The sequence below is a fragment of the Epinephelus fuscoguttatus genome, linkage group LG6, assembly GCF_011397635.1.
Source record: "Epinephelus fuscoguttatus linkage group LG6, E.fuscoguttatus.final_Chr_v1".
In the NCBI taxonomy this organism is placed as follows: domain Eukaryota; kingdom Metazoa; phylum Chordata; class Actinopteri; order Perciformes; family Serranidae; genus Epinephelus; species Epinephelus fuscoguttatus.
The window spans coordinates 8,672,840-8,686,093 of NC_064757.1; the positions used below are offsets into that span (position 1 = coordinate 8,672,840).

General features: G+C 39.6%; 1 protein-coding gene across 4 annotated transcripts in view; it reads left to right on the top strand.

Annotated features, from left to right (window-relative positions):
* unc5db (unc-5 netrin receptor Db) overlaps positions 1-13,254 on the top strand; it is a 282,084-nt gene that overhangs the window by 219,807 nt on the left and 49,023 nt on the right. For all 4 annotated transcript variants that reach the window (XM_049579875.1, XM_049579874.1, XM_049579877.1 and 1 more), the window contains one exon: positions 4,992-5,076. In XM_049579875.1, the coding sequence (XP_049435832.1) occupies positions 4,992-5,076 (85 nt within the window). The remainder of the gene's footprint in view (positions 1-4,991; positions 5,077-13,254) is intronic.

Sequence of the window (13,254 nt, forward strand, 5' to 3'; positions counted from 1 at the left end):
CAGGAGAAATGGCGGTTACAGACGTACCCACGAAGAAAAGGAAATTAAATGTGAGTGAGGCAAAATGCCGAGCCGATAAAGCACGGGCCAAAACTCGTGTGAATACTGGGGTGGCTTTCACCCGCTTTTGAACATTGAAGGAGAGGCTTGGGATATACAGCGACACGGAGTTGGCCTGCTTTCTGTTGGACAGGTAAATCCCAAATACAGGCCGGTTAGCTTGTGCTAGTTTTGCTAATTTATGAACTTTTCCATTACAACAACTGTAATTCCTACGTAGTTTGTTGTGGAGGCTAATTCCGACTATCAACCGATGCAAATAACTTTACGTTTAGCTAATATATGGCTTGATGTAGTGTGAGGATTGAGCTTTGAATCATTTTGTGTAACATCCAACTGCCGGGAGGGGTAGGGGCAGCACGCAGTTGAGCCTGGTAGGAGGGGCCAAATTTGAATGTGTGTTTTTACAAACAGCAACTGGAAAATCCTCCAGACCCTGCCTTTAATGCCTTTTGGAGATCAGTTATTCTTCTACTTACTTAGCTTTTCACAGTAAAAGAAATTTTGACAGGGGTGCCAAAAAAAAATGCTTTGCCAAGAAGAAGAAAACAAAATGGGTGCTTGTTTTGAAGAGTGGTTGTGCCAAGAGATTCATCTTTATCCGCATTTATAGAATTTGTCTTTAAAAGAATACAAAACATCTGGGACAGCTGGTATATAGTGTGGATCAGGAATGCACATACATGGAACGCCAGACCAACGCAAACCCCTTAAATGTAGTGTAAATGTTCCTATGGGGAGAGCGGTAGCACCCAACTCAGCAGAAGTGCTACCCTTGACATGGCCCACCCTTCGAAATCGCTACTGAGCGCTGCACTCAAAGTTCAAAATATTTCAACTTTGATCTGTTGTTTGCCACTAATGTTTCAAAGTGCAACCAATGAGGTAACAAGGGATGTAGCCAGAAGCAACACATGCAAGCAGGGGAGGGAGAGAAAAACTCGTCATCTTCCTCAAACTCATTAACACAACATTAAATACATACATCGGCCCAGGAAAACATTCAGATTGGGTTTCCAGGTTTGTGAATAGGCATGTAGTTTACGAAATTAGCTGAATCTAATGCTAAAGTTAGCCTAGCTGTTTATGTACATCAACTGTGCTTGCCATGTATTTGTGTTATATGTGAAAGGGGCCGTGCTTTGTATCATAAGAATCTGGTCTGAATTACAAAATGTATCGTACACAACATGGTCCTATTCTTTGAGGTTTAACCCTCTGTGATTGCAGCTGTTTTGTGTAGATGACATATAGCTGCTTTGCCTCTGCAAGTGTCTGCACTATTTCTTCATGGTGAGAAAAGAGCAAATTTCTTAACATGTGAAGGCAGCTTAACTAATGCGTGCATAGTCTGAATATGATGCAACTGGAGACAAATCACTAAAGAGAGTATCAGCTTTGAGTCATACTATAAGGTCAGTCTGTGAGAAAACTTCACTGCAGTGAACCAAAAATATTCAGCAAACCTCTGACACAGTGGTGTGTCTCTTTAAACCTGGTACCTACAGTATGTGTAAAAATTCAAGAAGTCATTATTAGTCAACACATTATGTAGATATATATTTAACAATTGAGAGACCATTGGGGATAGAACAGAAATTCATTATGTTCCTTATTCCTGAGTAAAAGAGCAGAGAGAAACAAAAGGAGGAAGAAAACTTTATCCAAACCTCATCAGTGGCACTGTTTAAAAAAAAATCAAAACAAATAAAGTCTTCTGGTGAATTATTTTTACATTGGGAAACACATTTGACAAAACTGGCTGAAGATTTTGACAACAACTTTATTTGTATTGACAAGGTGATTCAAAATGCTTTGAATTACCTGCAGTGTGGAGACCAAGTAACTGAAAGAGAAAGATTAAACATCACAAAAATATAAAAAGGATAAAATGTGACAGAATAATAATTACTCTGCAGATGAAAATAGCCCTAAGTTTTAATATAAGTAATAAAAAACTGATTTTGTGGGGGGGTATTATTTAAAAGTTCACACAGTTTATTCAAAAGATGTTTATATGCCTCTGCGCTAGCAATAGCCGTGGCCACAGGCAATATGTTTTCGGGTTGTCCATCCCATTCTCATCATTGCAATATCTCAAGAATAGTGAGGGCGTTTCTTAAAATTTAGCACAAACGTCCACTTGAACTCAACCATGAACTGATTAGATTTTGGTGGTCAAAGGTCACTGCGATCTCATCTGTCTCATTCTTGTGATCGTGATATCTCAAGAACAGCTCAAGGGAAGTTATTAAACTTTGGCACAAATTTTCACTTGGATTCAAGGATGAACTAATTAGATTTTGGTGGTCATAGGTCACTGTGACCTGACATCCACCTCATTCTTGTGTATGTAATATCCCAAGAAGGCCTTGAGGGAGTAAAGTCAAATTTGGCACAAACTCAAGAATGAATTGATTAGAATTTGGTGGTTGAAGATCAAAGGTCAGTGTCACTGTGAGCTCACAAAATGTGTTTTTGGCCATAACTCAAGAATTCATACACTAATTATGACAAACTTTCACACAAATGTCTAATAGGATATAATGCTGAAGTGATGAAATTTCACTGTGACATCATTATGTTCTGCAATAACACTTCATTGGCCATTACTCAGCATCATAACTTAGCAAGGGGGGGGGCAACTTGAGTTAGTTTGCAGAGGCATACAACTGTGAGATGGAAATTTTAGTTGTACCATCAACTCCTGTCTCATAATTGTCTTAAAACATTCCTTATTTCCTTATTTGTGGGGCAGTTAATACTCCAACAGAGAAGGTTTTTGGCGCAACACACCCAATAAGCTCTCTCCATTTTGGACTGTCTTGCTGGCCAGCCCCTCAAAGGTCAGATATGTCAAAACAGCTTGCTGTTTGTCAACTGTGCAAATTCGTGCCTCAAAATTGACCAAATTTGAACTTTAAGAAGAAGTAGAACAAATTCACCCCCATAAGTGAATCCACTATCACAGCTATTCCACTGGAATGAATTGGATTCACCACATATTTTGCCATTTTGCCAGGACACAACAACTGGCTCGCAGATTGAGGGCATTTTCAGATTAGATATGATTAATTCGTACCATACCTGAGTACAACTGCCCCCACTTTCTCACAGCTGAGCAGCTTTACATTAGTAATATTGTTCCAGAGTACACTTGCATTAACATCTACATGACATTTGTTTATGTTGTTGCTGCATTGTAGAAAAGAGTGTCAATTGTAAGACTCCAAGCCAATACAATAGGTCAGTGTTTGTGGGATCATGCCTGCTTTGGTTTATATTTTAGAGACAATGTCAAGAGAGACCCTCTCACCTGCTTTCCTGCTTCATTGCCAAAGATCATGATAAGATAATATCAGCAGGTGCTGCACAGATACACAGATTTCAGAGGAGACCAGCGTTGTTGAGAAATGCCTTTGCGACTCTGCTCGCCGACCACAACTCATATTAAATAGCAGTCCACTTCTGTACTTGAGTACACATGAACTGTACTCTAGACTGCCACTGTGTGAAAAAGGAGTGTGAAAACTGATCATTGATCAGTGCCCAAGTCCAATTCATGGACTTGGGCACTGATCAATGATCAGTTTTCACACTAATCAATCTAACTGGACTTTGTGGTCAAGTTCACAAGGATAAAGTCCCAGGTTCCTGATGTGAAAGCCTCTTAAAGTAGCACATAGCAATGGGGCTTAAGAGATCACGTAGTTTTGATCCAGACAACATACATGTGAACCCACCTTGAACCTTAAACTTATGCCAAGTGATGACAAGTAATGACAAAACAACAATCCAGTGTAGTGACAGAGTAAAGCAACATATCCTAATACAACCGTTCATGTATCTTCTGAAAAATGCCGATACAAGGTTTTGTATGATATCTAACGAATACTGACATTATGTACTTAATGTAAAGTTTGGTAGGTTAGGTTTGGGCAAGTAAAGTTACGTAGATTAGGTTAAGGAAAAGAAATATGGTAAGGACACTTGGACATGAACACTGGTTTCTTGGAGGAAAGTCCTGTGTTGTTTGACCCATCCAGCACCACCCCAACCTGCTTTTCGTTCTTATATTTCTTTCTTTACTTCCATCAGCACATTGCTCATGTGTTTTTAGCCTTCCCGATTAAATTCTTTATGAATTCCTAGCTCCTGATTTAGTAGGTTATATCAAATTATGTTACGTGCATTACATTTTGTAGATATGATACAAACAGGGCCTGAAAACAGTCAGAGTAAAGTCAAATATGTCTGTTGTCTATCACAAGAGATGGAAGTAGTGTGATAGCAAAACTGCCCAGGGAGAAGGCCAGGGTGGATGTTGGGGGCTTGATATTGGAGGTTGCTGTTCACAGCTAACCAACAGTCAGTGTTGGTCAGTGTGTTTTTCACAGTGACAATCAAAGTTTCCTAACAAACAGATAACTTACCAAAAGTTAGAGGTAGGAGGTCATAGAGGTAGGTCAGAAAACAGTCACATGAATATTTTTTTGGGTGATTGTAACAGGTTTGGGAAGCCAATGACAATCTTTGTATTTTGTTTTTTGTTTTGATGGACATTCGGGGCAGTGATCATACCACTTAGACACCAACTTAAACAAACATCACCATCAACAGCCAATCAAAATTCATAACCCCATACATGCTGATGGTTGTGCCTAATCCAGTGCAACTGTTTTTTTTTTTTTAAATATACGTGTCATGTGCCAAGATCAGTGCTTCTTATTTGATCATATTTTTTACCAAAAGTCATATAGGAAAATTTTATTTGGATTACTTAGTTTGGTTCACTTTATTCTTTCTATTCAAGTAAAATGAAGCTCTCATGAATACCACTGCATGTAGGACATATTGTAAGCCCTTATTTTCACCTTTTCTGTCAGGCTGTCGGAGTTGTTGTTGTTGACATATTTGTGTGTGTTTTCCAGGGGTCAGCCTGCTGGTGCCTCATGGAGCCGTGGCTGAGAATATGTCCTGGGAGATGTACATGGTGATCAATCAGGGAGAGGCAAGGTGAGGCCAGAGTTTACCCAAATATCATTTCGAGCATGTATCTGTCTGTCAGTCTTCCCCTATCTTATCATCCATCTCACCTGACTCTCCATCCTCTGTCCTCACTGTCCTGTTTCTCTCTAATTATTGACCATCCTCTGTTACTTCCACTACAGCTCAAAAGTCAGGTGGCGCTCAATAGGACCTTCACTTCTCTACAAGTAGTTGTCCCACTAAAGCAGATTATAAAGTTACAAGGTTAATGCTGTTACACACAACAGAAAGGTGTGGATTTGCACGTGTCCACATGTCACTTACAATAGCAAAACAGCTGAATTAAGAGCAAAGATTGTGAGAGTGCATACCAACAATGTGTCCATTTCTTCGAACTTAATGACTTACATACCCTTGCTCCCTCTCAGCCCCAATTTCATAGATTCCCATTAAAGGTGTTAATCTTTATTTGCAGCTTGTAAATACATACTTTTAAAAGGCTGTGTAATGCGTAATGTTCTAAAAGAGCTCGCACTGCAGTTTCTAGCAAATATAGCCCAAAAAGGAGGAAATAGTGGATTTGTTGAGGACTACTTTCAGTGGAGGATAAACCGATATTTGTGCTGTAGTGCAATGTTTCTCAAATGGGGTATGGAAGGGTACCTTGGAGTACTTAAGAGGGTTTTTTAATGTTAATTTAAAGAGTAACTAAACCCTCAAACCACTTTTCTTCCAACTGAAAACTACATTTAAAATACATATTGTGTTATATGCATATGCTTCCTTCTACTGGTTTAAATCTAGCATTTGCAATTGAATTTTGCTATTGGCTGATCTGGTGGCAACTTTTGTCACCAAACAGACTTCTGCTACTACTACTACTAGTTTAACCCTCTGCTAGCTTGGGGGGATGAAATGATTTCATCATGCAGCTCTTCTAGACTTTAGAACTATTGTCAGAGAAATGGATCGAATTCCAATAGTAAAACAAGTCATTTTGTGGGGGGTTACGCTCAAAGAAAAGTATCCACTGATTGACAGATGTCTGTTTGACAATGTAAGTCTACAGGTAAAAGTCTTTTTGGGCCCAGTTGCATCACATAATGGATCCAGAAGTTGTAATTCCAAGGCTTGCATAGAGGCACTCTGGGGTTTAATTACTCTTTAAAAAGATCAGTCGTGCATAAATCCAAAAACAGTTATACAATATTAAGTTTAATAAAAATAGGTAATCTAAGGTAGATAAACCACATTTTGTATTCATTATTTCTATTTCCAGTGCAGTCATTGACAACCAACTATCAACTGCCACAACAAACGCAAACACATTTCTACCAATAATGTTTTGCGCTGGTTGGGGGGTACCTGGAAATTTCGTGCTTGGAGGAAAATATTACAGAGGGGTTACATTATTGAAAAAGGATAATGAAGGTAATGAAGGAACATGTCACCCAGGGCAACAGTGTGACTCATTGATGTGTTTTTAATAGTTTTTGGACAACAGTGGAGCTCTATGGGCCAGAGGAATAAGATATAAGAGGGCTTTGGATACACACAATACTTGATAGTAAATAACATTCATTGTTAGTTTGGGTCTTTTCATTGGGTTTGTTGACAGAAAGGAAAATATGGAATATGTCCAGCATTATCCTTTAACAATTAATAAAATCACTAATACGATCAACTGGTTCTGCAAGCAGTGGTGAGTTACCTCCCCATTGTTTCCACTGAGTAGGCTGCTCATTGTGTTTGCTTACAAATATAAAAAATGCAAACCTGGCTTATGTGAACATATGCAATCCAAAATAATAAAATTCACTAAAGCCCAATTCCTGCTGCAAAAACCCCACTAACACACGCTAACATCCAGCTTTTGAATTTAATGGGAAAGGTCACAATCAGCATTCTCATACAGGATAAATGACTCTGCAACAGTCATTAGGGGTGGGGGAAAAATCAATATAGCATAGTATTTTTGTGTGGCAATATGTTGTCATACAGTGGCAAGTATCAATTTATTATTACATAAATTGTTAATATTACAAATACAAATTAAACTTCAGGTAGCCTACTAGAGTAATATAAGCAATTGCTTTTTCAGTCCACTAGATACATTTTACTGCTGCAAAAATGACTGAAGTGAGTGAGATGAACAGACTGAAAACTTTATCTCTTTAGATAAAACAGTGACAGTTTTCCTTTGGGGACATAATTTTCAGTTGAATAAAGGTAATATAATATATGTCGCAATATATACTTTATCGCAATACTCAGCATATCGCAACATATTTAAAAAGGCAATAATATTGTAGTGTGAGTTAAGTATTGTAATAATCACGGATCCTCTGGTGACTCCCACACCTAGTAGTGGCAGTGATGGAAATACAACACACGGGTGGATGCGCTAATTTTAGCCTCTTTACTGGCACGATGCAATGACGGGCCACCACAAAAGTCATCCTCTGCCCAAGCAGTGCTTGCACATTGATCCAAATTTTATGGGCACCTAGTTTGAAAGAGAGACTGAATAAGTAACAGATATTTAAAAAAAACAAACAAAAAAAAACAAGATTAACCACTGTAACATTTTCACTGGCCTCCATTCTGCATAACTCTTTACTAACCTGTTTTACACCACATTTGTGACATCAAACATGACACACCTGAGAAAAACAAAACAAAACAAAAAAATAAAACAAGAGAAAGGCATACCAGTCTATTGCAGAGTCATGTATAGAGCTCTAGACTACTGATGACTGTCAAAATGAGTTTTTAGCAAATGTTTCCTCGTATAAAAAAACTGCAAAGGTGTTAATTTGGGTTGAAAAGGGGTATATGTGCAACATGGAGAAAATCAGATATCATGATAATTTTGGCCAAATATCTCGATATTGATATTTCAACAATATTGTAGGATTTGCTATTAGTGTTTTCACAAAATATGTATACATTAACATATTTCACAAATAATCATCTATAATGGTGGATATAATGATTAAGTGGGTAAAGGCAAATAATAAGTTTAGTCTAGTAAGTTAGGAAAATGACATCACTTTACTGTAATATAGGCTTTAAGACCAGGAAAAGACAACACTTACTATATTAAGACATCCAAAATCAAATACAATATCTAGTCTCATATCATGACATTGATATGTTGTCCAGCTATCCTTAGAAAAAAGCAATACAATATTGGTGTAGCACATTACCAAGGGCAGTTTCAATGAAGTCATCATCAGTATTGGCCCTAAAATAAATAAATTATGTGTTTTTGGGCAGTCGTGCAGGCAGACATACAGAGGGTAGATGTGTGACCCTCCCCATGGCCATCCCCACATCCCTGAGTGTTTACAGGCAGGCAGTGTGACAGATGGGCCCAGCAAGCACCGCAGCCTATCTCCCACTCCCTATAGGAGTCCTCTAGGTGTCATGATATGGGTGTTCATTTCCAGAAGCCCCTTGCAGGTGGTAGTCTGGGCTTTGATGTCCCAGCTGCTGTGGAGAAACTCAAGTTCACTCCGCACGACCCCGGGGCGGGGGGGGCGGGGGGTTCTGTAATAGAGTCCTTCATTTAACCAACTGACTCGTAGGAAGCAAAGTCAAACCTCCAATCCTCCAATCTCTTTTTTGTCCCTGGTACTCTGCAGAGAGTCAATATGTAGTTATGTACTCCACTCGGTGTCAACAATGTGGCGCTCTGGGAGAGAGTCACGACCCGGGAAGCTTGTTTAAACGATGATGAATGCAGTGATGAATGGAGCGTGGTGCGCTGATGGACATGCACGGTGGAATACAAGGCGCAGACGTCTCCCGAGGCCTTTCATCTCTGCAGCACGCGCATTATGTATTCTGATCACAGCTAGGTAATGACCCTCAGATGGACTGAGCCGCTCCCCAGGGGGGTTTTGCACGCACTTTCCCGCAGAGGGCCACAGTGCTTCCCTGTTTCCTCTGAAGTGTCACTGTTTATTCACACTGCTCCTCTTAAGCAAAATCACAAAAGAAGAGAGACCCCACAGAATGCACACATTAGCTGTAAAAATGATTGGGTTGTGGATTGATTTGGTGGGGCACTGAAATAATAAGATGCAAAAAGTGCCACATGGAGTGAGTTATGCCTGTCATGAAAGTTTTGGTTTTTGAGGTCAATTTTTAAAAAAAAAAAAAAAAAAAAAAGTCAGTCAGTTTGCCCTTAAAATGAATTATGTTTTTACTGACCTCAGAGAATGCAGAGCAGCTCTACTTTGTTTTCAGTGGGCTTACAATATGCTATACAGTCAACCTATTATTATTTCCAGGGAGGCAAATATGGATGTCTGGTCAGTGGCCTGTGGCTTCTGCTGGTGACACAAAAGGCCCCCTACAGTGTCTGTAAGAGACACATCTGGCTTTCAAGTTACTCCAGTGTAATTCCGTCAGCAGCAATAATGCAATAGAAAGAGCGAGAAAGTCTGAGTAGGGTGGGAGGTGGTGTCTAGTCATGGTCAAGTGACATACTAGATAAGTTACTGGAACAAACATATTTATTTTAACCCAAACCACTATGTTTTCCTAAACCTAACAAAGTAGTTTTGTTGCCTAAACCTTAAGTAGTTTTAGTGGTGAAACGGTCTTGTTGGCTTAACCTTTAGTAGCATTGGCAGTGAAGCTTTCTTGTTCCCTAAACCTGAAGTAGTTTTGCTGGTGAAACTGTTTTGTCACCAAAACTTGAAGTGGTTTGGGTGGATAAACTTACATTTCCTGTGAATATGGATGATAATGTAATAGCAGAAATCGATACATAAACTGACACTACAAGGTTACCTAGAGCTTAATGATCTAAAGGGACTGACCAAGCTGCCATATTTGACAAGTTTGGAGTGACAATGTGTTAATACGGTACATAGAACCTACAAATCACTAGATTTTGTTGCAAATCCACTTTAGACAGCATTGTTGAAATGTATAGTGCATGTGTAATCCATCACGCCTTTAGAAATCTTTACAAGAAGGTCTAGAGCTGTTTTCATCTCCTGTTATACATTCTTATCTGCCAGCATAAAGCGTCTGGTTGCTCCCACTGGTTTATCCACCTTTGAAACACTTCAAAATATTTCCGATTCCAACCTGACAGTATTTGGTTTTGACCACAGAGGTGCTTTTCAAGTGCTTATTTTTTCCGCTGCTCTGTGTGAGCAGGGGGATGTTTACTGCGGACACCCATATTTCTCCCTGTGGTCTGTTGTGCTTGTCATCTCGCCAGCTGTCAATCACTGTCTACATCCTGGCAGGCCAGAGGACATGCAGAGAATTGTATCCTTTCTTTCCTGCTGTAGCGTCCAGCCCCAATCCCTGTCAAACCTACTTCTCCACACCCTGATAGAGTTCCATTAAAGCTTCTTCTTCCCTTTTTTTTTTTTTTTTAAAGATGTGTTCTTGGAGCTTTTCAAAGGCTCATCTAAATCTTTTGAAGGCGCGGTTTTGCTTAGGTCAGACATATTCCCTTTGCCTCCGAGGTTTTATGGGCGCTTTGTATTGAAAGATAAATCCCTCAATCTATTGAGGCAGAAACAGCTTTGTCCTGGTCGGAAAAGAGGTTTTAATGATGAAACTAGTTTCCATATGTGTGCTTTAGGAAAGAGGCCCAGCTGACCACTTGGGACACAGCACTGTATGTTATTTATCATTGTCTAGACGCTCCTGGTTAAGTTTTGTTTTATAAACCAACTGAAGAAAAGTCTCAGAACATAAAAAGTGCAGCAGAATCTGTTCTGTAGAGTTTGAGGGCTAAAATGATAATCTAATATACATGGTTGTCAGTACAAGTGCACCAGCGCGTAGGTGTGACATGGCTTCCTGCTTGGATGCTCGGCCCTCTAGGCTGTGCACAGTGGCTGACCCAGCTGATCTGTTTTTCTGGATGGAGAGCCGTGGCAGCTCCTGCTTTAAGCCATCAGCTCTCATGGTCCATAGATCTCACAGCACAGATTTCTGGATGGACACATCGCTCATGGTTTCAGTCCAGAGCACACAACTCTATGTCCTTGCCAAGGTGACATTACACTTTAGAAATCATAGCTGTCAAACTTCAAACTGAGATACATCTTGATCCGATATGTCTGACTGCTCCAGAGGTAGGTAGAAGAATTCATCTATCTATCTGCAGTGCAATGGGGACAAAGACATTCCCCCCTGCTTACCTGTTACACTGTGTGGCTGATGTGATGTAGGGTCTATAGTTCTATGTCACCTTTTCATTATACCAGCCCTTGTTTTTTGAATAAGTTATTTTATCCCAAACACTGTAAAAATGAAAACACAAGAAAGTCCTCCAACCCATACCACCACATAGGTCGTATATTCCTACCGAGCCAGAAGGACCATTTTCTAAATTAGCACACATAAGTGGACAACAAAATAGTTTGTATATGACTTTGAAGGGTTGTAAATTTAAAAGTTCAGTGAGTCGGACTACGCAATACACAGTCAGGGCTCCTTCCGCCAAACACTGAACGATTCGGTCAATGAATCTTTTTAATGAACTGATTCTAGTGATTCAGTAACATCTAAAGAACAGCTTTGCCCATCACTAATAAGCAGATTTACACATTACACATAAGCACATTAATTTGCTGTTTGAGTAATCAAATACTTAAGTACATTTTCAAAAAAAAACATCAGTTACTTCCGTTACTTTTAGAACGCTGGTCCTTCAGCTCCGAAACAGCAATGACTGTCGTTTGGTTCTAATAACGGAGATAATGTTAAACCTATCAGTCAGAAAGAAGCCACGGAGCTTGTGGGTCGCTACGTGGAGAAGAAATGCTGCCGTTGTCTACGGTGAAGTCTAAATAGATGGAGTAGGACTTGCTGACAGACATATTTCAGACTCAGGACTTGCATTATGCCTGGTACACGCTACACGCTGGTAGTCACCAATTATCCCCGGTCGTCTTTCACGGCGGTGATGTCATCGGGTTATTCTTGTCCTATTTTTATTACTTTCACTATTATTTGAGTCACTGTGTGTCTGTTCATGTGCCAGCCGACATGCTGTTGTAGTCACCTAAAAGCGTCAGCAGATGGCAGGAGCTACATTTGAAGCGCCATAAGTAAACTATCAAGCTACTGTATCTTCCACAGGAAGTTCTGACAAATGTTTCAGAATAAAAGCCTGTTTAGAAAATGGAGGGAATCTCTCAGCCGAGGTTATAAGGGGCTTTTAATTTGAAACAAGTGTTGAGTTTGAAATGATGATGCGATATGTTAACTTCATAAAGACAACTGAGCGGATAAAAAGTAAATATATAAACACACAGGGGGATTAATAAATAACGGACCGTCTATAATGTAGTTTGTTTCAAATGAAGCTGGGAGCCTCTGCAGTTGTGGTGAGTAAAAGCCCCGCTATTTGTTAATGTTATTACTTTACGTCTGACCGTGAGGATGTACCATTGTTTGCTAGCTTGATGCTAATGACAGTAATATTAACTCAGCGGGTTGACAAAGTGCCTCTGCTGTTTCACACCATCATTTCCCCCTTTTACTCTGTGTGGTAACATCCCTAGAGGAAATATTAAAAACGCTGGGGTGTTGTTGTCATACAGTAGTCTACGGCAGCGGATTGTTCTGTGTTTCTACTGGTCAAAGTGAGGGCTGTGATGGGAGAATTGGATCTCAGTGAAGGGCAAGTGGTCCATAACTTTAATTTTGGACACAAAAAAATGTAGGCTTAGCGCCCTGTGGTCCATTGCCCAATAGGAAATGTAGAATACTCAAAAGTACTTTAAAAGTGCTTGAGTTACTTTTCTCAGGGAGTAACGCAGTAAAGTAACAGGTTACTTTTTTTTAAAAAAAAAAGTAACGCAGTAACATACTTTGATTACTTTTAAAGTAACCCTTCCCCAACACTGCCCCTGACTTTCTCCTTTGCATGCGTAATAATTACTATGGCCACAAGAGGTTGCAGACCAACAATAACCATATATGGGTTATTGTTGCTGCTTGTACATACAACCTATGTAGACATATTTTGGAGGACAGTCTCAAACTCATATAGCCCTGGCTTTTATGTAATGCAACTGCAACTGATTTGAATACATATTTTTTTATTGTATTTCAGAAAAACTCTTCCTTGTTTACTGCTTTGCTCCCATGTGTTCTGTTGTTGATGATGTTTCTTATTCATGCAAACTCAAAACTTCCTCCTCCTTTACTTGTTGTGTT